The following is a 25739-nucleotide window of genomic DNA, read 5'->3' on the forward strand; positions in this document are numbered from 1 at the left end:
TCCCAAGTGGCAATGAGAGGATAGCCCATCCAGTGGAACTGAGTTACACTGGTAGGAAACTCATGAGCCTAAAACCAGACCAGTGCCTTTTATGGAGGTAAACAGTGGAAATTAAGGCAGGTGCAAACCAGAAAGGAATTGAACAAGTGAAATGTTAACATCATGTGAAGTTTTAGCAGAAACAAAAGTCTGTTTCATTTCTTAACTCTGCACTGTTCAGGTTTGGTCTGGTTCTACCAGGTGATTAAAACCAGCAAATGCTATATGATTTGTTGAATCGATACCTGTTCTTTTATATTCAGATAGGAAATGTTTCTGTGAAAAAATACCACCCCAAATCCTAAAACATAAACACTACACAAACTGAAACTTAAGCAAGATAAATGACCTTGGTTTGTACCTGTTCTGCTGAAGAAGCATTTACAGGGTGTGAAATAAACCACCAAACACTTATTATTTAAATAAAGAGTCATTCATTGTGAAATCTTGCCATGGTAGACTTAGGGACTCTCCCTTCTCTATTTAAATAGAAACCCTTCTCCCCAGCCTATGGAAGGACCTAGGAAAATAGCTCGCAGGAAAGAACCCAGCCCTGCGATTGTTTTGTGCACAGAAGCCCTATTGATACCAGGAGAAGCTGTGAGCAAAGAACATTTGCAAGGTTATATGCCAAGTACCTAGAAAACAGATTTTTAAAAGACATAATCAATAATAATAATACTATAGTTCTGACTCATGCTCTGAGCAAACAGTTACCAAAGAGTTTAAGATGTTCCCACCCCCCCCTCAGATGCTTGTTACCTCTCTGTTCCGGGGAGCGTTGCTTTGGGATCCGTGCCTGCGCCTGCCCGCTGCAGCTCTGGGCTGAGCCCACCCTCCTTTGGGGCTGGGGTAGGTGAGGCGCTGGGATGGGTCTGAATCTCCTGCTGCTGGTATGGCTGCGGTCAATGCACACCCAGCTTAAACTGCCACAGCACTACCTGTCATGGCCCTGCCACAGTAGCCAACACCCCATGCAAAATTTGTGCCAGGTGTGCAAATACTACAGCCCACCTGCTCCAACCCATGGGGCTCATTGCCAAGAGGATGAAGGTGCTCATCAAGAGAGACAGGACAAATTCATGACAAGTAGCTCCAGCAGAAGCTCTCAAATGTAATGATCAGATGCAAACATGGGTGTAAGGAGTCCCTGAAAAACAGCTTGCTGTAAGGCGGCTGGGCATATGGGGAACATTGTTGGTTCCTGCCCTGTTCTAGGTGTGTGTTCCCTAAATGCCTGTGGCTGGACACTGACTGGGACAGGCCACTGGGAGAGATGTGCAGGACTGATGTGTGGTAGCTGGTCTCAAAAGCAAAGCACAGGGGGGTCACTGCACCGCTGAAATCCCCAGAAGTGGTTATGCATGGCTCTCTGGGTGTCCCATGAGCATCACTGGCCCTGGTTCTTGAACTAAGTCTCTAAAGGCAGCATCTGAGGGCAGCTTCTTTTACAGCAGATCCGTTGTGTCTTACTCTCTTAGAAATGTTTTTCATTTTCCTTTCAGGCACCCAATGGCCTCCCAGCTGTCAGCAGTTTCGTGTCAGCACCAGCCATGCCTCCCTACGCCACACCAGCCCAAGTGTCACCTTACATGACGTACAGTGCTGCCCCATCTGGCTACATGGCCAGCCACGGCTGGCAGCACGCTGGAGGCACTCCCCTGTCCCCTCACAGCTGCGACATCCCTGCCTCTCTGGCGTTCAAAGGCATGCAGACAGCCAGGGAGGGCAGCCACTCGGTCACAGCCTCTGCTCTCTGATGCAGGAGCTGGTCCAGGACCACCATGAGCCCGCTGGCTGGTCGTCCCCTGAGCCTGGCCCGTGGACTGCTCTCCTTGTGCCGGTGATTATCTGGAATTTCTCCTCATGTCTTGTTTCCCTCTCGTGACTTGTCTCCTGTAAGGCTTTTGGGACTGAAAGAGCTGAAGACAACATCAGAAACTGAGAGAAGTGTGGTGTTGTGCTCTTTAAAGAAAGACCTTGCTTCCCTCAAAGGGCTCGTGGAGCCTTGTCCCACTCTCTCCTGGTCAAACCACATGTATTTATTCTTAATCATCACAGACTTTCTAAATGTGCAATTGTTATTAAGATTTGTGTAAAAATCAATAAAGAAAAATCACCACAGAAAATTCTGCTATGCCTTTAATCACCAAAGCCTGCTAAATGGGAGACGTTTGCCAATTGCCTAGAGAACAACCCTTTCATTTATGAGGTTTACAATCCACTACTATTAAGAGATCAGTTTTTGGTTGTTTTGTTGGGTTTTGGTAATCAAATATAGAATCAAGGCAATTGGCGGCTCTTCTGGCATGTTGCCATCGTCAGGCAGTAGTAATACCTTTGTATTTTTATCCATTTGTAAATATAGGCTTTTGACAGCATTTGTTTTCACCTTCCAGTACCTTTATTTCTACTTTTTTTTTTTTTGAGGTTAAAAAGATGACTTTCTAGCTATTTTCTGTGTCTTTGCGTGTTGGGGTGATAGCCTCAGGTGATGAAGTGTAGGTAAACTTTTTTTCATGTTTTTGTGCCTACAGTGGAGGCTTCAACATCTCATGAAATAGTTATTTCTTTAGCAGATGATTCAAAGGCAGAAATCCAGCCAAGTAACAGGGCTATACCCAGCCTCCCAGATTCATGAAACACCACATTCCTGTTAAGTGTACAAACACAAATGGGTGGAAATTGTTTAAACAAAACTGAAAACTGTAGAGGAAAATGCCGCTAGTGTGCAAGCTGTGCAGAGATGCTTACAAAGCCATGTCAGTCAACAAACCCACTGAGAAACAGCATTATGCCATCACTGTTGGTTCACTTGTGTCCAGCATTTTTGGCCCCAAGATTATGTTGTAATTTTTTTTAACTTCAATTTCTGCTTTAATGAATGTAAAATATGTCTCTTGGTAAAGTTTACATTGTTATTATGAAGCATTTTTTTCCCTTTTAGGTATACTGGTGGTGGTGCTACAAACAAAGATAGTATTTAACATTAACAATATTTCTACCTTTCTGTATCCAGTGGCAAGTACTCTGCGCCAGTTATTTTGCTTTAAGCTTTAATCCCAAAAGAGCTAACGTTCTGATCTTTGAAAATTTACCTGTTTTCCTTGGGCAATAATAAAGTTCTGACTGTCATTCCAAAATGCTTTCCACATGCTGCTGTAGGTATGTTCAGAATATGAACATGAAAAAGAATAGTTAAGCCTGATGTGACATTTAATATCCTTCATAGAATATTAATATATTGTGTATTGTTATAAATGTTGTGCAATAACCTAAATTACACTAGAGACATTTAAAGCAGAGAAGAAAACTTAATTCTTCAGATATTGCTCTATCTGCATACCACATTAAACGTTCATTCAGTGGGAAGGTGAAATACAGTCCCCTCTTAAAACACGGTCCTCTCTTTGTGGATTTCCAGCTTTCATCACTGAGACAGATGAGGGTAAATTTTCATAATAATCTAAGTAACCAGTACATATGTTATGTATTGTAGATCCACTGAAATATAGATGGACTCAACTGGCTGCTGCCACTTTTGCTTTTTGCATTAAAAAATAGTTAACAGAAGTGTATTTCTACAAAGAACGCAGGTACTGTATTATGGCCCTAAGGAAAGAATGATCTGATCTCGGATGTGATCCCGTACTCTTTAGCCTCAGTACAGCAAAGGCATTTGACAGCTGCTTAACTTTAACGAGATGCCAAAATCTTTGTTATTCAGTAGAATCTTTTAAAAATAATGTTTCTTTGAAACCACTAAAGGTAATGTGCACACAAGTGCATTTCCACGCTGCCACACTGTTACTGATGTGAAGATGTTATTCTGCTTTTATGCAGTTGTAGCTGAGATAAGATGAACCCTAACACCATGAAAAAGAAGTTGATTTAGTTCTAGACAAGCTCTTCACTAGAAAGAAAACTGAGAAAAAAAAAAAAGATAAGAAAAAGATAATGAGTCAATAAATTAATAAGTTGGCAATAGGATTTTAGCTTTCAACCCAGTTCTTTTGCTGGGTTATAGAATTATTGAGTAAGTCTACCTGTTGTTACCCATACACCACAAACAAGGTACATCAAAGGAAAAAGAAAATAAACAGAAAAAAAAGAAGAGAAACCTTCTGTAGCACAGCTTTTTGAGCTCCAAGAATTCACAAGCCTGTAACAAAGTGTGCCTATGTTAAAAGTTTTCAAAATTTTCACAAGTAACGAGATGTCATTTCTGGAATAAAAGTAATCTTTTCTGACATTCCTATTGGCATTAGTGTGCTTTGGGAGTTACTTAGAGAGACAGATCCTTAGCTTTTATGAGTTGTTTGCATTAGCTTGTCTTCAGCTAAATTGGGATAATTACTAAAGCAAGGACAAGTAATGATGTTGATTATTCCTCACTTGGGAATACACCATCATGAACCATTTTTGTTTTGTGTTTGTAGGTACAGCTCTTCACGCATCTGCCTGCTGTATAGAAAACCTTACCCCCAGGGGGAAGTCAGCGGGGCTGCGTGCAGAAAGTGTTGCTCAGAGTGAGCAAAGGTACCTGACCTTGGCCCTTGGTGAACTGCCTGTGAAGGATTTTTTTTGGTGTGAATTTTCATAACAATTTTTTTTTAAAACATAAAACCTACAATGCCAAATAATCCTTTGCTCAAGGACTTTTTTTCCAGCTTATGCTCATAGGTAAACTGAAAAAGACAAAATGTTCACTTGTTAGCCACACAACTTTAAGCCCCTTTACAATAAACACTGGAAAAAAAAGGGATTTTTAGTTTTTTTAAATAATAAATAAGGGTCAATGGCTGCTGTCAGGTACAGGGGTATAAATCTGGAGTGAACCCACTGAGGTGAATGGATTAATTTGGGAAATATGCAGTATATGTGAGTGCAGAATTTAAGTTTTTAATCTGAAAAGCCTACACTCCATTCTCTGAGTGTCAAACGTTTTCAGTGAAATCAGTGAAGCTTAATACTCCCTTCTATGACAGACCCACTGTGTTTGCATGGTCCCGGTGCAGAAGACCTCCAGTATAAACCGGAATCAGACCCCATATTACACCAGGAGTGATCGGAGATTGGGCTGGCATGTTCATGGGTTTGTTTTCTAAAACTGTGCTCTGTTTTCCGCTTTCTGGTGGTCCTCTTTTTATCAAAGAACAGGCTGAACTATTAACTGAAAAAAAAAAATCATGTTGGAAAGGATGTAAAACTAAAGGCTATATATGTATATACAGTATGTTTAAAGCCTCTTATTTTTATATTTTGAATGCTCTAAATTAATAAAAGACTAATTATAAAACATTTTGCTTTTAATTTTCAAAATTATCTCAGTAGTGTCTTCTCTTTGGCTAAGTGCTTATAATGAAATGCAACAACAAGGAACATTTGCCTTAAAATTATAATCTGTAACAGAGTTAATTTTATTGTTTTTAGCTATGAAGTAGCAAAGGTATGAGAAGTTGCTGTTGTCATATTTAGACAAAAGAGAGGTTTATTGAGCATGTCAGTACAAGCATCCCTGAAAGCGCTGAAAATGCATTTCTATTTTTAGGTTTTTGTTGTTTTTCTAATGCATTAAAAACCACTCATGAGACGAGACTTCACATGTGAACTGTCATTTTCAAGTAACAATCTGGAAAGATATTTCTTTAGGATTGCTGGGAAAAAGGTTTGTGCCTCCTTAAGAGGAAGAATTAAAGTTAACTGTGAACGTAGTATGGGGTGATACAGAAACTTCCAGCAATTGCAAGATATGCATTCATTGGACAGCAAACCGAGTTTAGATAATTGGAGCTTTTTTATAACAGAATAATGTGTAATTTAAAACTACTTAAAGAGTTATTGAAAAGAAACTGTAGAGTGGCACAACTGCATGAAATTGTAAGTCTTCAATTAGCATAGCAGAAATAAATCATATTTCACAAAGCTAGTTAGAATGGCTAGTAAAGACAGGAGAACATCACTGAAATATTTATATTTACAGTGACAATGAAAAGCAACAATTTTAGCTTTAGAACAACATTTTTTATCTATAGAAAGGTACATTTTTTTGAGGTGTATGGCTAGCTAATTAAGACTGCCTATGTGCCGCCAGTTGTGTCCTGAAGCCATGCATAAACATTTTCATAAACTGAAAGCATCACTGCACCACCTGGAAGAAAAAAATGTTATTTTACTACATACAAAATTCAATATTTTCAAGATTTTGTAGAGCACTTGTAGTGTGTAACCTAAATCAGGATATGGCAAAGCCTTATTTGCAAAACGGGTAATTATACAAATTCCCCAATTCATTAAAAATTCACCAATTCTTAAACCATACCTCTTTCACTTCATATTAGACTATAAAGTTGATGTGAAAAGCTCACATATTAAATCAAAATAATCCTGTGTGATTTTTCATAACATTTTTCAAGACTAATTTTTGTTTGTTCTTTTACAAGTGAAGCTTTTCATCTGCGTATGTGTATATTTGTGTGTTTGTTTAGAGTTAGATTTGTCCATGAAAGAGTAACGTGAGTGGTGGATGACAAAAATTCATCACCAAGGTGATGAAAATGCTTCAAGGTAAGGTTTAAGAAAGGTTTTCAGCTGTCTGTTTACCATGTCTAAAGTGAAGATCACAGTATTGAAATGGGTATTATCTGCCTGTGTCCATAGCTGGCTATGAATACACAGGCAAAGTTTTGATCTGATGAAATGGCATTATCTGCTAAAACTGATAGCAATATAAAATCCCAGCTTCAATGCCATACAGTATCGTTACTATTAATGAAGCCAGACTAAAGCCGTTCTGTAACCAGGCTGTAATTACTGTTTGAGCTAAACAAGGGAATGTTTCAGAAGGTATACATACATATATATGTATAAAAACTAAGCATACAGAGAAGCTTCTAGCTGGAGAAGATGGGGAAAGAGAATCAGATTCCAGGCTGCAGGAGTAAAAATGTGTTACTATGCGCTTACTTGTGGGTGCCAGCACTGGGGCACAAATATTTTCTTGCCTTTGCCTTTGCCTGTTGGGTCAGTTAGCAGGTTAGAGTGGCACCTCTAACAAGTCTTCTGCTGAATTGGGCTGATCTTTCTAGGTAGATGGGATAGGCTCAGACAACTGGGCATACAGAACTACCACATGACTTTTCCCATGTTATTTATCCTAACGAACCATCATCAGACTTGAAATCCTCTATGCACAGCAACTCACAGACAGCTAGACAGAGCAAAAGTTTGCAAAAGACTTTGACCAACAAACAAATGAGAGACAGAATGTTGAGAACATGTGATGTGAGCTCAAATCAAGGCTGATTCCAGTTCTCATACTGTGTGATCTGTTTGTGTATCTCTTTTCCTGAAAGCATTCACATGTTGAAAGAAGGAATTAGCATTTCAGTCAAAATAAAAATTGTATTATGGTTTCATCGGAAATCCAAATCTACATATCAGTAAATGGGACCATAGAAGTGTTTAAAGTGAAGTGCACACTTAACTGACTTGCTGGATCTGTGCCAGAACACAGAGTCATTTGTAAGACCGAAATTTTTATTCCAGAATTTGCTGTGCTAATGGGCACTGGGGAAGCAAAACTCTGCCTTCTCTTTGTCCTGTATGTAATCTAGTATCTTTGGAGTATGAGGGAAAAGGCTTTTAGCTCCAGAGTTATGCCTAGCTATGTTGTTTTCCCTCCCCACCTTCTTTCTTTACCCTGCAAAATAACCAGGCATGGTCTAGCACTTAGCCAGACGGATTGGATATGCAAACATTTACAGACAAACTTAATGCCTCCTTTATACTGCAGAACAGACTCTGTACCTACTTGCTTTTAACCATGTGTGTTCTTGCCTATTAAACCACCTTGCACAATTGGAAATACAATTTCATGGGAATGGGATACTGTTCAAATTGGGGCTTCTGCTCTTTTTGACACAGACTGCCTCTGAGGGCTGGCAAAGTCTAAGGGCTCAAGTGCTCTGTTTTCATGATTAATCAAAAACAGTCAGGGAAAAATAGCCTAAAAGTCGAAGAAGATCTATCTCTCATCCACTGTGCTCCCATATTTGGAGTAACAACTAGTGAGAAGGGGCCAATCAACAAACCCAGTTTTAAACTTTCCTTGTCCTCTCAGCCTTCTAGGGCCATGCAAGTCTCTTCCCTGCTCATGCTATTGGTCTTTTATTGTCTGCTCTTTACAGCCCCTGCAGAGCACAGGAAGAAGAATGTAACTGGAATTTGATATGCTTGGGCTATGCTTCAACTCGTTGAGAGCATTTATACTGGAGAGACTCTAACCTGCCTTTTAAGGCTTTTAAGGCCTTCTGTACATGGGTACAGAACAGTCACAGTGAAACCAAAAAAAATCACATTAGCAGGAAAGGGACAAGCTTTAAGAAACACTTCCAAAAGTTTTACAGTTCTGACATTTGGCATCTGGCACAGGAACATTTGGCTTGTTCACATATAAAGTAATTGCACAAACCTGCAGTTACTTGGATTTGCAGTTATCTGATGTGTATGTGTGAATTATTTTTTTAGACACATACTCAGCCTAATCCATCTATGATACTATTAGATGATGCCATTATCAAAAGAAATAATTCAAAGATGAGGGAGATTTTGATGATTTCTGGTACACTGGTTCATTTATTTGACTGATGCTTACTACATTTTGTCAAGAATCTGAAAAACAGGAAAAGAAAACAAGAACAAAAGCAATATAGAAATGACAGCAGGAAAATTACCTGGACCAAGCCTCATGATCTTGGGAACCAAGCCTTTGTACAGAGCCAGAAATCTGTAGCAGAAGAAAAACAAACAAAACATTTAAAACAATATTCTTGCTCTAAAAGAAGAATGGAATTTTAGCATGTGTTTGTTAAAATGCTGGCAGAGCACTTAGAAGCAATTATTTGAAATTACACATGTTCAATAGCAGGCAGTATCTGGATTTTAACATTTTACAGAGGCAGATCAGATGAAGAGAAAAAGTTAATCAATGTTCAGTCACAAAAGCTACGTTGTGAGCCAATCAGAAATATGACTTTAATCAGTGAGATGGTTTTACTTTCAAGACAAGTCTGTTAACAACAGCTGCACACATGGACAAAATGACTGCTATAATTGAATATCAAAGCTACAACTCAGTCTCCACTTGCGAAATATTTTAAAAAGTTGGAAAATGTTATTACCACAAGGATCTGTCCCCAACTTAATTATTTCAGCAGTCATTTTAAAGGTACAGAGGTCTGTATAACTACAATTAGATTAAATTATGAAATATTCTGCTTTGTGATGATATTTTCATTTTGCAAAATGAAGAGTTGGAAAAATTACATGAGATATATGAAGCATTTATTTGTGGAACATAAATTTTGACAACCCAATAATCATCTTGAAAGTCTTTTGTAAAAGTTCACATGGAGTAGGAGGACATGTCCTTGCAATTCTAAAATACATTTTCAAAATGTTACATTGTGCTCTTTTGATATGAGTTCAGGGTGGCTTAATGGTCCTCGTCAAGTCTGAAATACAACAACATGGTTTTATGGACCCATATGAACTAAAACAGAGGTCTGGATATTTATTAAAATAAGAATGCTTTACCCTTCCTCTTTATAGACTGTTGCCATAGTTTTAAAACAGGTTCTATACTTGATCTCTCCAGGAACTGGCTGTGGTCCTTGAATCCTACTTTTTGCAACATCAAAAGGAATGTTAATAATTGAGGCTATTGTTCCTGAGACTAACCCAATTCCAAATTTCCTCAAAAACTCCAAATTTGGATCCTACAAAAAAAAAGAAAGAAAGAATAAAAAGGGAAACAGAAGAAGCTATGCAGGTTAAGCAGTATAAAGTAATATGTATTTAATCAGAAAACTCACACAACACAACACACTCATGTTATTTTAGCGGAACACATTAGGATTTCCTATGCTGGAACTTGTTTTCTTGACAATCCTATTGGCTATGTTTTTACACATGGTCTAAATTGCTGAAGTACACATTTCCTCACACAGGATTTATAAACACAGTTCATAAAGAAAGACTGGTATGGCATATGGGGATGATTTGTATAATTGGGCTTCACAATGTACTTAGTATTACTGTATCAAAACAGGAGAAATCCAAGCACACTATTAGCTAATTGGCCAGAATATTTTACAAATGACAGCAACTTCCACCATGAAGCCTACTAAAATGCTCATTTGTGTGTTGGACCCCCAAATGCTAAATTAAATAAAGGCTAATCTCAGTCTGCTGCCATTCCCCTCCAGGTTTTTTACATTTATTTTCACATGTAGCTGATCCACTGTACTGAGAAGTGCTAGCTTCCTGCTATTAACAATCCAACTCGGCGCAACTGCAAAAGAGCCTCCACGTTCTGCGCATTATAAACGGTGGTAACTCACTCAGCTAATTGGCTGAAGAATTTACAACAGATTGTTTCTGAACCCTACTATATATTCATGGTAAAAGTTATAAGCAGGTTAGAGTGTATCTAAAAACTTCTTTGCTTACTCACAGTTCACAGTTCAACTGGGTCTTATTTGATCTTTAGAAAGACCTCCTACCTTGGCATTTTCTATGACATCAAAGAATTCTGAGTTTATCTGGGAGTCAAAGGCTCTTGAAGCAAGTCTAATCCTACTTTTCTAAGTAGTGGAAGTCACAGGGAAGTGCGTTCCAGGGTATTTCCTGGGCACACAGGTTTTTTGCTATTCATCTTCAACAGTAAGGACACTTTTTTATTATAGCAGACTCTGCATATGCAGTTCCCTTTTTTTTCATGAAGGTACTGCATCAGTAAAATCATCAGTAAAATAACAGATGATCTTGCCATGTTATAACATCAGCACAATATTAAAATGAAAGTACTTTGTTTCCTAAACCTGTACATTTGTGACTGAAAAAGGAACAAACGAAGAAGTTTTCCTTTCCAGATTAGCAACAAGGAACATAAATTAAAACTTCCATAATATGCATTGGACAAAGTCCCTACAGGTAAACACCTGTAGAGAGAAATGTCAAAATCAACAGAGCTTTTTATTACTTGCAGAAAAAAGTCACCACCTTGATTTCACAAAACATGAAACATTTTGGTAATACCTTTCAAAATTAGAATGGCCTGTAGCACATAAAGAATTGTAAGACTTTTACCAAAAAGCTTAGTAGCAAATTTCTGTCTATTCTGTACATACTGATAGTAACTTTAAACAGCCAATATTTCCAGTATCCAGAGAAGAAAAAAGGACCCCTTTTGAAGTCTGAGGGGCAGTAGTATGGCAGCCCTGTTCCAGCATGGTGCCTACCTACCTCCAGGCAGCAGGCGTATTATTATTATACCCACCTGAGAACTAAGCACTATTCCAGATTGCACTAACCTCCTCAAACCAGGCTGCAGCAACAAGACTAACACTGCTGTGTTAACTGTCTAGAAATGTCTGAAGTATCTTTGTCACACAATTTGGCTCAAGGACACTTTTCCATAGCACCAAGAACAGCGGGCTGCCCTCTGGGCTGGGCAACACATGTCAGGCAAAAATAGTTGTTAAGCACTAGATTTCGAGCCTTGTTGCTCCTGACAAATCCTTTATGTTTGAATGATTGAACATTTCATACTTTGGTGAATTCCCAATGCCAGCATTATCTGCTTTGCGTTTGAGAGTGCCACAGAGTATAGGACACAGTGGGTGTCTGATCAAGTGAGCGTCTGTTGAAATCAGACCCTGCACCAACACCACTAAAGGGAAACAACCACAGATTGCTTTATTTCTCTTCCAGTATTTGTGACACAGAAAGTGTTGAAAAGCAGCATTTTACTCAGTCACAAAAGTGGACTCTAACCAAATGTACTATGGTATACACTAGCTCTGCTTTATAACTTGATTTTTTATTACATATCTCACGGGAAAGGTTTTTGTGGCATTCATCACTGTAATATCTGGATACTTTCATTTGTATAACAGATTCAATATAAATTTAGCTGTTAAAAATAATTAAAAAGTTATTTTTTTCTAAAAGCAGAGAGTAGTGGCTTTTTACTGCGTTCCTGCTTCTAAGTGAAAAAAGAGATTCCCAGGCATAATTATGCCTCTGTCTACAATGCTTACATGGACAAAGGTACCCTGGCTGTCTATCATGTAGGTGCAAGTTGGTGCTATCAGGAAGCAGTGTCTTTGTTTTCATACCAAAATCTGTCCTTTTCCTTCCCCATGGACAACACCAAAATATTCCTAACAGTATAGAAGCCTGTAAAGGAGACATAAGGATAACCTGTCTCTCTAGTGGTAATGCTGCAACTGACTTGCAGAGGCAGTTATCACCATATTATTGTCACTAACTTCTGCACCATGAGTTCACTGACTGCATGTTTCATATTTGATACAACAGAAAAAAAGATTCTGACAAGCTCCTCTGACTTTCATAAATGGTAGAACTGGAGGAAAAACCATATATGACTTCTGTTCTTAGGCAAAGGTAATTTTTCTGCAGTATGAGCAGAACATGTAGAACAGAAACTTGATTTTTGACGGTGCCACACCACAGTACAGTATACCACAAGGAAGTGAAATACGAGTTTGTTTATTCACGATGGAATAACTTTGCCTTGGCTGGATAATGTAATCTGTGACCATCTCAGCTTTTTACAACACTTTTCACAATCAGATTCCCTGCCCTGTGAGGACCAAGAGCCATCAAAAATAGAGAAGTAGGCATTGCTAATAATTGCCATATCTATGCATGTCCTGCTGGATTTCCCTGCTTTCTCTGGTGGAAAAATATTTTAGATGTTATCTCTCTGCTTCTTATACTTCATTACTCCTATCTTAACATTTTTAAATAACTGGAGACTCCATAAGTTCCTCCTGAATCATATGCTGCTTAATTCCTTCTTTTATATTCCATGATTTCTAGCAACAGAAAATTCTAGACCTAAATCTAGCACATACACACTCATGTACAAGAGTGTCACCCACTGGAGACAGTTTTAATTTATCAGTTTCAGTCTCCAAAGCCCCAGGCTTTTCTTTCCCTGCCACTTTATTCACTTGTTCATTTGGTGGGCACTTTGTCAAAACCCTCTGTCTAAATCTTTGATCTCAGTCAAAAGCTTCCAGACCGTATTCATCCGTACTGAAGGAAGGTCACTTAATGCAATAAGCAGCAATGAAATAAGCCTTTGGTAGAGGCATGTATGCTTCAAACTCAGTTTATTTTTTTCAGAATAACTGAAAATAATTTTAGAATAGATAATGACTCACCATAGTGGATATATTTGTACTGATTTAGACACCCATCTTAGGTGCAATCCAAGGGTTCAAAGGTAGGACACCACACTTGCATATGCAGTGGAGAGAAGCAAGTACCTTCAAAGGAACAGCTCGAAGTCCCTAAGGTAAATTGCTTTAAGTAACCAGAAACAGATAATGTGGGCAGTCCACTGACATGCATAACAGTGTATAGAAATCTGACAAGCAGAAACACTGAGGAACACTACTTCTTTTTCCCTTGTGAGGCCCTGTTCAGTCTGAGCAAAAGTGTCAGAATGTGTCACAAAGAAGCTTATAATTTGACCCTATTTTTAAGAAAAAAAGTCAATAAAATCAAAAGATCAATCAATAATAATTTGTGTAACTGTCTTGGGTTTGGCTGGGCTAGAGCTAATTTTCTTCTTAGTAGCTAGAATAGTGCTGTGTTTTGGATTCAGTATGGGATTTGGTATGAGAAGAATGTTGATAACATACTGATGTTTTCAGTTGTCGCTGAGAAGCCAAGGGCTTTTCAACTTCCCATGTTTTGCTAGTGTGCAGATGCACAAGAATCTGAGAGGAAGCACAGACCGAGCAATGGATCCAAACTGGCCAATGGGATATTCCATATCATGCAATGTCATACTCAGCATATTGAGAAGTGCTCTCTCTCTCTTCCAGGATTGGGGTTTCAGTATTTTCTCTGCTCTGGGATTGTTAGCTGGGAATGGGCTGGGCCTTGGTCAGCAGGTGGTTAGCAGTTGTGCTGTGTATCACTTATTTATATATTATTGTTGTTGTTATGATTATTATTATAATCACTATTAGAACTAATATTTTTATTTTATTTAATTTCAATTATGAAATTGTTCTTATCTTAATCCATGAGTTTCCTGACCTTTAACCCTCCAATTCTCTCTCCCATCCCCTGGGATGGAGAAGGGTGAGTGAGAGGCTGTGTGGTGTTTGACCACTGGCTGTGTTAAAACCATGACACTAACTGAAGCTATTTTTAGACGCTTGTTTGCTTCAGTATTTGGATGTTTGCTTTGAGATCTTTTCCTGTGTGTGTTTTTTTTTTTTTTTTTTGACAGTTGATGAAGGTACATACCTTATGAGAAACAATAATTTTATAAATATGTTTTAGCACTTCTGAGCACTTAGTAGATAACTTCACTATAAAAGAATAATGCTTAGTGGATACGGAGAATGCCAATGCCTGACAATTTGCATGAAGAATACATAAAAATAGAATAATGTTTACAGTTGGTATTTGCAAAGCAGCACACTGAAGGTAGCCTGAAACTAACACTTATAGTGGAATATTTGCATTAAGTTTCTTAAACTCCTTTGAAAATGTTAGTCATAATATTAGTTTTATAGATGAATTACACTTGGCATAAAGGTGCCAAAAGTGATTTGAAATTACTGCTAAATTTAAATAGGTTTTCTCAAGGTCGCATAAGGTGTCAGCAGCATAGCCAGGACTGGAGCTGAGAGGCTCTGCACTGTATGCTGCACATTCCACCTCCCTGTGTGTGGCAAAGGGGACAATTTTTGTTTCTGATTTAATCAAGATTTGATCAGAGCTTAAGGAACAGCTTCATAATTTTATTGACCCTGAACTTCTGTCCATCTCATGCATTTACATAGTAAACTCCTCATTGTAAATTATAGCTAGCTGTCTGATTAGTACAATGATGGTCTGATCCTTGTCAAAATTCTTAAAAAATTCTGAAATTATAACTACAATAAACATATTGTTGACCAGGAAAGGCATTCCAAAATGCATAGTCACAGCTGCATTTTGTTTGAATTAAATGTGCTTTTTCACACTGGTATTATCTCAGATTCCTCTGTGAGTGCAATCTCATTCCAGCAGACATTTATTTAAGTTTTTAAAATCCACCTGTCAGATGTCTGACAGTGCAAGAAGATGAATGACAGCCACTAGGATAAATGTCCTGGTTAGTCTCCAGAGTGACACGGCTGTCTGTTGTCCAGGGTATACATTTTTGAACAGTCTGCAATCCTCTCAGTGATTTTTTTTCCCTCACAATACAATTTCCTGATTATTAATTATTAATATTACTCCACATTTATAAGTAGCATTATTATCTATTACTTACTCTTTTGCTATAACCTTTTGGACCCCTAGGGCAAGGCTAGGACTTAATTTAGTCCTAAAACAAACATCTGCACCAAAGAACTTTTGATGTAAACAAAAACCAAAGAGACAACAAAATTCAGTGGTCACCAAGTACAATATATAGAATTCTAGAGATTTATCAGTACAGTCAGTAAAAGAAGCACCAGATAGATCTGTAGTTGTTCCTCTTATTCATCACCATTTTTGTAGATTGTTAGACTGTTGAAAGCAGAACAACAAAGAGGCAAAGGAAACTCCTGCCCATTTTCTTTCAGTCCTCACGAATTTCTTGTCTGTCTGCTCTGTTAGTCCCGTGGCTGCCTATATCAACGACTCTCCGGTTTTCCCAAGAGAGGGTACCTAGTGTTCCTGTTATTCACTATTCAGTGCATATTCTTGCAGCTCCTGGGAAATGGCCACCTGGAAAACCAATAACCCCACTGGTAAAAACAGAATCGATCTTCCAGCTTCACATGAGGCTTCTGCTGTAACTCCAAGCAGCTCTCCTGCCTAGAGTCCGTCTATGCAGATGATCATAGTGTTGGGGTTACAAGCAGGTCAACTTTTCATGGCATCATTTAGGCACTAGCTCTGCAGAAAAGGGCACTCAAAAATGGAGGTCTTATTGCTTACCCCTGTATCCAGTACCTTTGTCTGCACTATCCATCTTCAGTCTTCGTTACACAGTCATTTGTGAAGCAGAAAAGAAGAGTAGCCCCATGAATACTAGAACTAAATAAGTCTGATGTCCTGTCAGCCCTTGTGACTGATTGATACTGATGTCTGGAAAGGTGCAAGACCAGACTAAGGTTTATATGGGCTTTCCCCATGGAATTCAGTGTTTAATAAGGCATAAGTTCCCACTGAAAATTTCCCTCAGCTGGGGCACTCATAAGATGCACTTGGAGGATCTCTCCTCCTTTGAAATGATCATTTGTATGTCTTGCAAGAACTTAGTTGTTTTAAGTCTGCCTCTCTGTCACCTACATTTGAATCTAATTATCAGTTTCAGCATTATTCTAACTTCTGTAGGAAAATGAAAGAAACTTACATTTCTTCTTCACATTTTTATTTTGACTAAAGATTTCTGTCCTTAATCTTCATACCTGTCTTCCCTACAAGAATACCACAGTACAGAAGCAACAGGAGCAGATGAGGTAGCAACAGACTCTTCCCCTTTGATACAACATCTCTTGGTGATGATTGCCTGGGCTGAAGTCTTTAAAAAACACAGGCTGTCATTTCAACAGTCCCAGGACGCCTCAGATTGGAGAGTACTGATCAATGGGTGGCTTGTAACATTGTACTGGATACAGCACTGACATTTTTTTTTTTTTCAGTTTCCAGGTCATCCTGAAGCCTGAGCTTGGATGGTAGCTATGACATTACTCCATTTCCCACTCTGATCCAGTCTTCTCCTAAATCACCTTGGTTTTTTATTTTTTCAGCTCTGTTGCATCACATGTCCTTTTCACTGTCTGTTCCTACATATAACTTTTATGTTGGTGTGGATATGAAAATGACTAAAAATAAATTTGTTGTCTGCTGTCTTATTTATTCACCAAGATGAACAGACTATTTTGGTTTTCCACCTCTTCTTCTTCTTTGGCTTATAGATGTTTAGGGCCCTTTCTCTGACAAAACAACACACTGCTCAGCTCCTATTGTCTGATGCAGCAGGCCTTTGAACAGAAAGCACATCTGTGGCAGCTGGGGCAGGCAGTGCCTGATTTGAAATGAGTTTTGCAGTTGGCCACTTTTCAAAGGGGGCTTTTAATGGACAGTAAAGAAATGTCATATCGTTAAGAAATATGACAGCCACTTGGAGGTGGTAGCGAGCAAAGTTTTTAATGAAACTAAAGTTTACCATCAAATCTAACTATGATAAAAAATTGAAAAGCAAGAGCTGCTGGAAGCCTATGAAATGTGCTATAAAAGCAGGTGCCATAAAACTGAGACGACATAAATTTGCAGACTAATTGATTGGTGGTGCAGATGTATAGCTGTTAATGCTCTATGGTTGATACATTAGTGGCAATTGAAACAAGTCTGGTTTATTCAATTTTCAGAAAACAGAGCATGAGGTTGGCTGTAAATGGTCTGTTTAGCAGAATAGACTGAACATATAAAAAATTATTCATTATGAACATTTACAACCAACACATGTCATTTATATAATTTGACCACTCAACATAAAAGGTTTATTGTTTTTGGCAAAATAAGTTGCAAACATCCTTAATTGGGATGCAAATTTAATGCACAGTTTACCACTGTTGACAGCTAAAAGACTCATACGGACATTTCCATACATTTTTCCACTTACGTTACAGATGGTGAACAGCAGATACATGGTCAAGAGCCAAAATTATTTCAAAGGTGTAGTATACTTATTTCACAATTTGTATAAGTTTGCAATATAATTTTTGCAATATTTTGCAAGACTGACTTTAAAATTTTACTTTCTGGTGAAACATACTAAGTGAACAAAATGGGTTTTGTAATGAAATCAAGAATGTGAGAAATCTTGAAAAGTTACAACTGTCTAATATTTTTCAGACTAACTTCAAAGCAGCTTCTACCAAATTCCATGTACAGGTTTGATAACTCCTAGCCTCTAGTATCTGCCTACTGACAGAAAAGGTTTACATTACAGATCAAAAATATTGTTGAATACTTGCTATTTTCCAATCACTGAAGTTCAATGCATGTAAATGCCTGAGACATACTGTTGGCTAACACAAGCCAGATGAGGCCTGATCTGTACCCTATTAAATTCAGGGTAAGATTTGCATTGATTTCAATGGGAGTTTGATCAGAATTATTGGCTAAATTTATAGAACTGTCTATGGCACTGATGATGGTTGGCCTAGAGAGTCCTATTAACTTCATTAGCGCTATTAAAGACTATTACCATGCAAAACAGACTAGCTGCATGAAACCTGCCTATTAGGAATGGTTCCTTGCCTGGGCTAGCTCCTAAGCCATACCCAGGAACGGTGTTGACTGGCCTGGACCAAAGCTGCGCCAGAGGACATTTAGCAGCACAGATGATTGAGTTTCAGTGACGCTGCTCAATTTACTAGCACAGATGTAGCCCCTGTGCAAGCCACTGTGCCAGCCACTTGCACTTGTCAAACACAAGGCAAACCTCTCCTCTTATTTGCAGTTAATGCAATCTAATCCTACATTGATTAAATTGTCTTTTGCTTTTGATAGTATGTGTAGGACAGCTGGGCCACTGGCTGACACCATTGAAGTAACTTCTCTTTTGTTTTCTAAATGTATTTAAAGCTGTGCTCTAGATGTTAACAATTCTCTGTATCACACAAAATCTATAAAGTGCTAATTTCTCCCAAATGATAAATCTCTGAATCTTTCTAACGACGTAAATAACTTTTTCCCTTTTTTTTTTTTTTTTTTAATCTGAAAGGCTGGGAAAGAATGCCCATGCAAAACACTATTACTATTCTCCAATTGCTGTGCAAGAACATTTCAGGATTTCAACAGAAGTTGTACGCAAGCCTCTTTATCCTTACCTGCATATGATTTTGAATGTTCTGCATAGTAATTATAATTTTTTAATCTTTTGATCAACATAAGTGTGTTTATTCCTATCTTAGTATCAAGCTATGCTTGTGCCTTGAGCTTTTAAAATGTGTGCTTAAAGTACATTGTAAAGTACGCTTAAATACAGAAAAATAAACTTGTAGAAACTTGTGGCTTAGCTGCTCTTGAACAATTCAATTTACTGTAATGATCTGTAAATAAAAAGTGGATCTTTTCTCCATTTGCACAATGTTGCCAAAAAAAATACCAGGCTACTCAGAAGTGCAGAAAAAAAAGAGGTGTTACTTCATCTGGGAATAGAAACTGATCCCTTTTGATATAAATTGCAGTTTCTCATATGAATATCACTACATAGTACACCTGTGACTGTTTAACTGTCATCATCTAAAAATCACATTAGTGAAAACACACTTCAGTAAGTAATGTACTGGAGTCATTAATAAACCATTAGCTGTTGCTCACACAGTCATTTAGAAAGTTGTCAGTATTACCATGTTTTCATTAGTAAAATTGCCCTTTGTTGTAAAGGGAAATGTTTCCTCTGTTATGTAAAGGAATATACGACTATTGAATAAAATTGCTTCAATTGAAACTACAGCTATAAATATGCCTTTTTTTTTTTTTTTTTTAACTTACAGGATATACTACACAAAGCCCCTGCGCGTGATCCTGTAAGTCCTGTTTTGGGCTAGTTCCCTCCTCTATGGACAAATCTGTCCTGTCATCCTTTGACACTGTGGGTTGAACTTTCTTTCAAGTGAACAGGCCCAGCACACGGCCAAATACCCCAGGTACTGCAGCTCTGCCATCTCCTCAAGCTTTGCCCCTTACTTTGAGAATACTGAAAGGGGTTCTAGAAACTGTTTGTTCTCCTCTAAGACAGTTTACCACAAAAAAAGTGCATACATACCTAACACAAGCATAACATACCTGTATCCTGATTTCTGCGTTTTTACATTGATTGCTACCATGGCATAAAGTGAAAATCATAAAAATGAGAATTCAAGCATGACTATATTTATATTCAGCTTTTCTCAAAAAGTGAGCAGTACAAATCCTTGGTTTGCTTCCATTACAATGCTATAGATTTCTGCAAAACAGAGTGCTAGGTTAGTCACTGTTTATTATGAAATAACACAGCTTTGCACAGAAAAATATAGTGTTAATTAAATTGCCAAAACTCTTGTCTGTTTGTCTTTTGAAGTAATGAAGAACTTACTTTATTGACTGGAATAATGTTTTTCACATTGAAGTAGAATCCAAAGTAAACCATGTTAAAGACTCCGTGACGGCCCAGTGTTGCAGTAAGACCTTTGTTGAGTCCTTGGAAGCCCAGACCATCGGTTTTCATGATCTGCCGAGCTTGAACAAAGCTAGATGGTTGCTACACAAGTTACGCAAAAGAAGGAAGAGACAATCTTTACAAAAAGCAAACTATAACCACAGCATCATTTCAATCATGTTGACAAACACAGTGTTGCCAATTCTTCTAATTTCATCTTAAGTCTCACCATATTTTTTATTTTCTCTTTCCTGTGATCATGTAAAAATCAAAACTTTCATTAAAAAAAAAAAAGATTCCTCATTTCTTGGATTGCAGAAAAAAGATGAAGGCATGACCTGAGTACTGTAAAAGACTAAAGATCCATAAAGCAAAGAAAAAGGTCTTAAAACAAGAATTAAAAAAATAGATTTTATAGAGCAACATGTGGCTTTGAATATGTGAATTTGGCAATAGATTTTTATCATTGATGCCGTGCTGTTAATATTATGACAGATGAAACCCTTACACAACTAGAGTATATAACAATTATTCTGGACAATAAGAAGATAAAACCAGCTTCTCCAGTGAAACCAATGGCACAGGAATACACATGGTGACGGAGTGATAAAAGGGACAGAATTGGAACAGGAAATTTTCAAGCCATTATGGCTAAGGAAGAGCAAGTCCTTGGGAGCCACAAACTAGAGCAGCAGGGAAGGCTGTAAATATTTGTGTTGATGACCAGTTTGGCAGTTTCCAGATTCAATGTCAGGAACAGAGTTGAAAGGGTGACAAAAGGTATATATAGTCTGGGAACCCTTCTGGATCCTCTGAGGCTGCTCATGCTGTTAAGAATGCAAACCACTGCTTTACGTCAATGACTTTTGAAGGAGTTATTGGGTACACAGCACTTTTTAAAACAAGATCACATGTTAAACTCTTTTCTTCTACTGTTGAAAATCTTGAAAAGAAGGGTTTTTTGTTTTTTTTTCTTTTTTCCTTAAGCATAGAACTGGAAATCCTGTTTTGCCCTCCCAATGAATTATTTGACTTAAAAAGTGTAGTTAGATTTTGAAAATCAGAACACCTATGTAAATTCCAAGGTACAGATTTAGGAAATTGACTTTAGAAATCCTATTTTGAAAAGAATGCCCAAAAGGCATAGAAATAATTTTAGTTAGCCAACTTCCATTTAACGAAAACCAGAAAGGAAGAAACTTCCTCAGAATCCAATTTTATAATGATCAGTTCCTCAGACAGGATCTGCCTGACTACATACACACTTCATCTGTTTTCCAATATACTGTGATACTAAGAATCAGGTGTTCCCCTTCTGAAAATTTTAGATTTCTTTTTAGCAGAATTACAGAAAAGTTCCTTTCAAAAAGTTGTTGACTTGAGTTTGGCTTTCTCCAAAGCAAAAAGCCATCTCTGGGTAACCAAATATTTAATTAGAAAGGCAAAATATTACTTCCACTAGGAGGCTCAAACATGAAAATATAGAAGGATTTTGACTACAACACTGTGAACACTGCTAATTTCAATACACTTATTTGTTTAATAGCTTTCAATTTCAAAATATCACTGTGGTAGATCAACAGCATCAGCCAAATGATGTCTATTCTATCTGACAGAGCATATGACTGCTTATTTAGGTGACTGACAAGTTTAGTCTTCAATATGAAGTTTCATTCTGTTTTTTCATATTTGGTAAGTAATATTATCCTGTTAATGCTCTGCATACATTTTACTATAGTTTATTTTTCTAACTATCCCTCGGGATTAAAATCAGAATCTATTCTAAAATGTAGATACCTACCATGGAATATGGTCCAGCTATTAGCAATAACATCCTTTCTCATGCCCAAAAAATGAGGATCAGATCTTTAGAAAATAATTATTGGTCCTGAATAAAGTGATTTAAGCTGAATCCAGCAACTTTCTATAGTAAGGTATCCCTTGGTCTTGTCTTGAATACAGATTTACTAATGACTCAGAGCAGAAGCCTGTCACTTGCTGAACACCTGAGATGGAATTCATCAGCCCAAATGTAGATACCTGCAACGTCTACACCTACATCTGAGCTACTCAGAAAGACTCCCTTTTTTAGTTTTTTAGCAATAAAGAGGGCTCTCCTAGACAGCACTTCACTTCATCCAAAGTAGGCATCTAAAATGTCAGCTGATCCAGCATAGAAGGTCTGTGTTTCATCACTGATGATGGAAGTACCTTAGGATGAGTAATTGAGATGGAGGAATTTATTGTCTAAACACCTGGAGTTTAATTAGTTTCACTGTTGACTTATACTTAATAGAGACTTAGTCACTGGAATCTGTAGTCAGATTCTTATCATAAAGCAGAATCTGGTATTTGTTGAATTAATCACAACTCTTAAGTCAGGTGAGAAGATTCTTATTAGCACAGCAGTTTCTATAGCCACTGTGTTATCCCTGGCTACAGTGAAAAGAAAAGAAAAAAAGAAAACCAAACAACAAGGTGTTGGGACTTCTAGTAATTTAACCTAACAAAAAGTCACTGTTATTTTTACCTGTAGCAATCCACATTATAAAAGCGTCAATGTGATTTATAGTAGCCTTCCTCTTTAAACCTATCAGCCCTAGAAAGATGATCTGGTACCACAGAATAATTCAGCTGTCATCATAGAGTGTGAATATTTGCTTTGGGGCTGTGCAGGAGTCTGGGTGTGGGTGTATATGTTCATGCTCTTCCTTGTTCCTTTTAAACAAGATGTATTTATTATTTCAGTACAATAGTGAGAGGAATATGTGAACTGCATTAGGTTTCATCATGTAGTATGAAAGCTACACAATGGCATAGGTACATACTTTACCTAAAACTCTTAGAAAAACAGTGCATAGTAATGAAATGAGTGCACCATTGTTTTACGCTGTATAATATAACATGCACATGCTTCTCCCAGTAGGCTTGAGTTTACATGCTTTAGTGTGGAATGCTCTTCTCCAGAATATCTGCTTAGTTTACTGCTGCTGGAGAAGTAGTAGTCCATAATTTTTTTGTATCCTGAGATACCTTCCTGAGAGAGATATCCTCTACACATTGCTTTCTCCCACTTTCAGTCTCTCTCCTACCAGGATCCTACCTTTTTTACTCCTGTACTGTATTAGCTCTCTGTTTCAGTGGCTTGCTGCTTAAGGTTAAGAAATGTCTATGCTGGAGACTTGGGGCAACCAAACATCTCTTTTGCATGCATTGAGAATCAAACAGAAATTTGCCAAATGTTTAAAAATTTATTCTCAAGGAGAATTCTTCTGGAAGAGCTACAGAGTAGGTTCTGTCTAGTCTATGACATTTGGAAATCAATGTCAGTATTTTGCCAGGGTGCGCCTGAGGAGCTTGGCCCAAACAGCTTATGTAAATGGCCAGGTGATAAATCTCTTTGCTGTGCATCCCCCAAAAAGGTTGAATGTGTGCAGATGAGTGCTACAAGGCATGCAAGTATCAACTCAGTCAAAACTTAATAGTAGAATATGCAAAAAATCATGCCTCACCAGGGTTTCAGCCAACCTTTTCATACTATGCTTATGGGATTTGGCACTTCTGCCATGGTGCAGCTGATTTCTCAAAAGATTTTGAAAGAGTTGATTTGACAATTGTTAGTCTTTCACTGAGAAAAGAAAGAAGGAACTATGTGACTGCCTTCCTTTACTTTAGCCTGGAACATTTTTTACATTAAAATTAATTGAAGCTGGTGCATTCCTGGGAACACTTGATTTTGCTGAATCACTGTTTTCCAGTTTAATTTTTTCCCCTTTCAGTAGTACCCAGAACCATGGACAAAGTCAATTTTGCACATTGACTTCTTTGAATGAAAAAATATTTGAATAATAAAACTCTGAAGTGAATTTAAATGATCTGTGTTTTATTATACAACTGATTCCTGGTTTGTGCTTATAAATGTGAAGACATGAACAATTTCATCCAAGACTCTGAAACCTACCAGCTCCATTTTTAACATAAAACACACCAGCTGGACCATGGCTAGGGCATGGGGCCTTGGTGTTTTATGCTAACCTTTAGTGCTCACTTGAAGTCTGAAGCCTGCTGGGGTAAATGCACTGTGTACAAGGGGCTGAGGTTTGTACTTCTGGGTTATAATTCCTCACAGTGCTGGGCTGTTGGCTGCTCTGGAGGGATGAAGGTGAACTTCAGGCACAGAATATTTACAATGGACACGCTGACACTGCCGACAATACTGTATGCATCTCTATGCATATCTGAAGATACTGTCTGCTGAGTTTCTTATGTCTTTTTCCATTTCCATTAAGCTTCTGTGAAAATCATTTGCGTGAATGCCTATATCATAGACAATCTGCTCTAAATATGAACTTTGAAGTGCATTGTGCCTAATAAAGCAAAAAAAGAAGAACGGAGCAATCGTCATACCTCTGTGAAGGCACTCTGATTTGTCTGTAAGGTAACCTTTACTACTTCAAAAGGGTTAACCACAAGTGCCTCTGTCAACCCAGATCCCAAGCCAGCAACTGTAAACGCCTAGGAAAGTTAAATCAATCAATAATGAAAAATTAAGAAGTAAAATTACCCGTACATCAGATTATGAAACTGAACGATACAATGCAAACTGCGAGATTACAGTAATGCAGCTGTACTCTGTTACTAAATAACTTCAACCCTTGATTAGATGCTGACAGTTCATGAAGACAATATGACAATAGCCATAAACCACATTCTAAAAAATACAAAATAAAATGTCATAGCACTGTCAATTAATTATCTTTTCAGCTGGAAGAAAAATTGTGGTACCAATTTATTGTGAAAACATGGAAAAACAATGTCCTCATGTTATCTTTGGGTGGAGTCTGAATAAAAACGCAAATATAAATGCAGTTATGCAGCATTGGAAAAATAAAAACTCTGTGCTGAGCATTAAGCATATAACACTAACATACTAACTGAAAAAAAGAAAATAAATGTAAGAAATTAAAATAGTGTAGTACTTAAGCAAATAGCACAAGTAGAAGAAAAGTCCTCCTAAGAAAATATCAGTCCTTGAAAGGTTTATAGGGGAATGAGTGGCACACATGGAAATGTCAGCATCCTCTGCAAGAATGAATTAACTCAATTTACTTAGAAGATGATGGTACAATCATTGCTTTGCTTTCCATCATGACACAGCATTTAAAAATACCTTAACTTGTTTGTAACAGAAAAATAATATTGAAATATTTAGGTCAACTGACAAAATTCAGAGGTTTTAACTTTTGTGATCATTTTACACATTTCTGTTACACATTAATTGCCTCCATTTAACACCTCCAAAATTTATAGGGGTTGAAAAGAGTACCAGGACCAAAATACAATATACTGAGTACATTTGCTGAAATTCCAGGAAATCAATTCTAAGGAAAAAACAATAGTGAGAAAAAGAAGTTATTCAATACAGAGGGATTTGAGCAGGGACTCTTGAGAGCTCAAG

The 25739-nt window shown here is 37.6% G+C and overlaps 1 protein-coding gene across 1 annotated transcript; it reads right to left on the reverse strand.

Annotated features, from left to right (window-relative positions):
- Positions 1–6119: 6119 nt before the first annotated feature.
- On the reverse strand, positions 6120–24796 carry SLC25A21 (solute carrier family 25 (mitochondrial oxoadipate carrier), member 21; the record flags this gene model as incomplete). Its single annotated transcript, XM_010087764.1, has 5 exons — positions 6120–6190; positions 8775–8827; positions 9637–9818; positions 20219–20383; positions 24689–24796. Coding segments are annotated over 5 exons (579 nt in total), but the record flags the coding sequence as incomplete, so codon positions are not given.
- Positions 24797–25739: the final 943 nt, after the last annotated feature.

This window comes from Pterocles gutturalis, unplaced genomic scaffold (genome assembly GCF_000699245.1).
Source record: "Pterocles gutturalis isolate BGI_N339 unplaced genomic scaffold, ASM69924v1 scaffold28491, whole genome shotgun sequence".
In the NCBI taxonomy this organism is placed as follows: Eukaryota; Metazoa; Chordata; class Aves; order Pterocliformes; family Pteroclidae; genus Pterocles; species Pterocles gutturalis.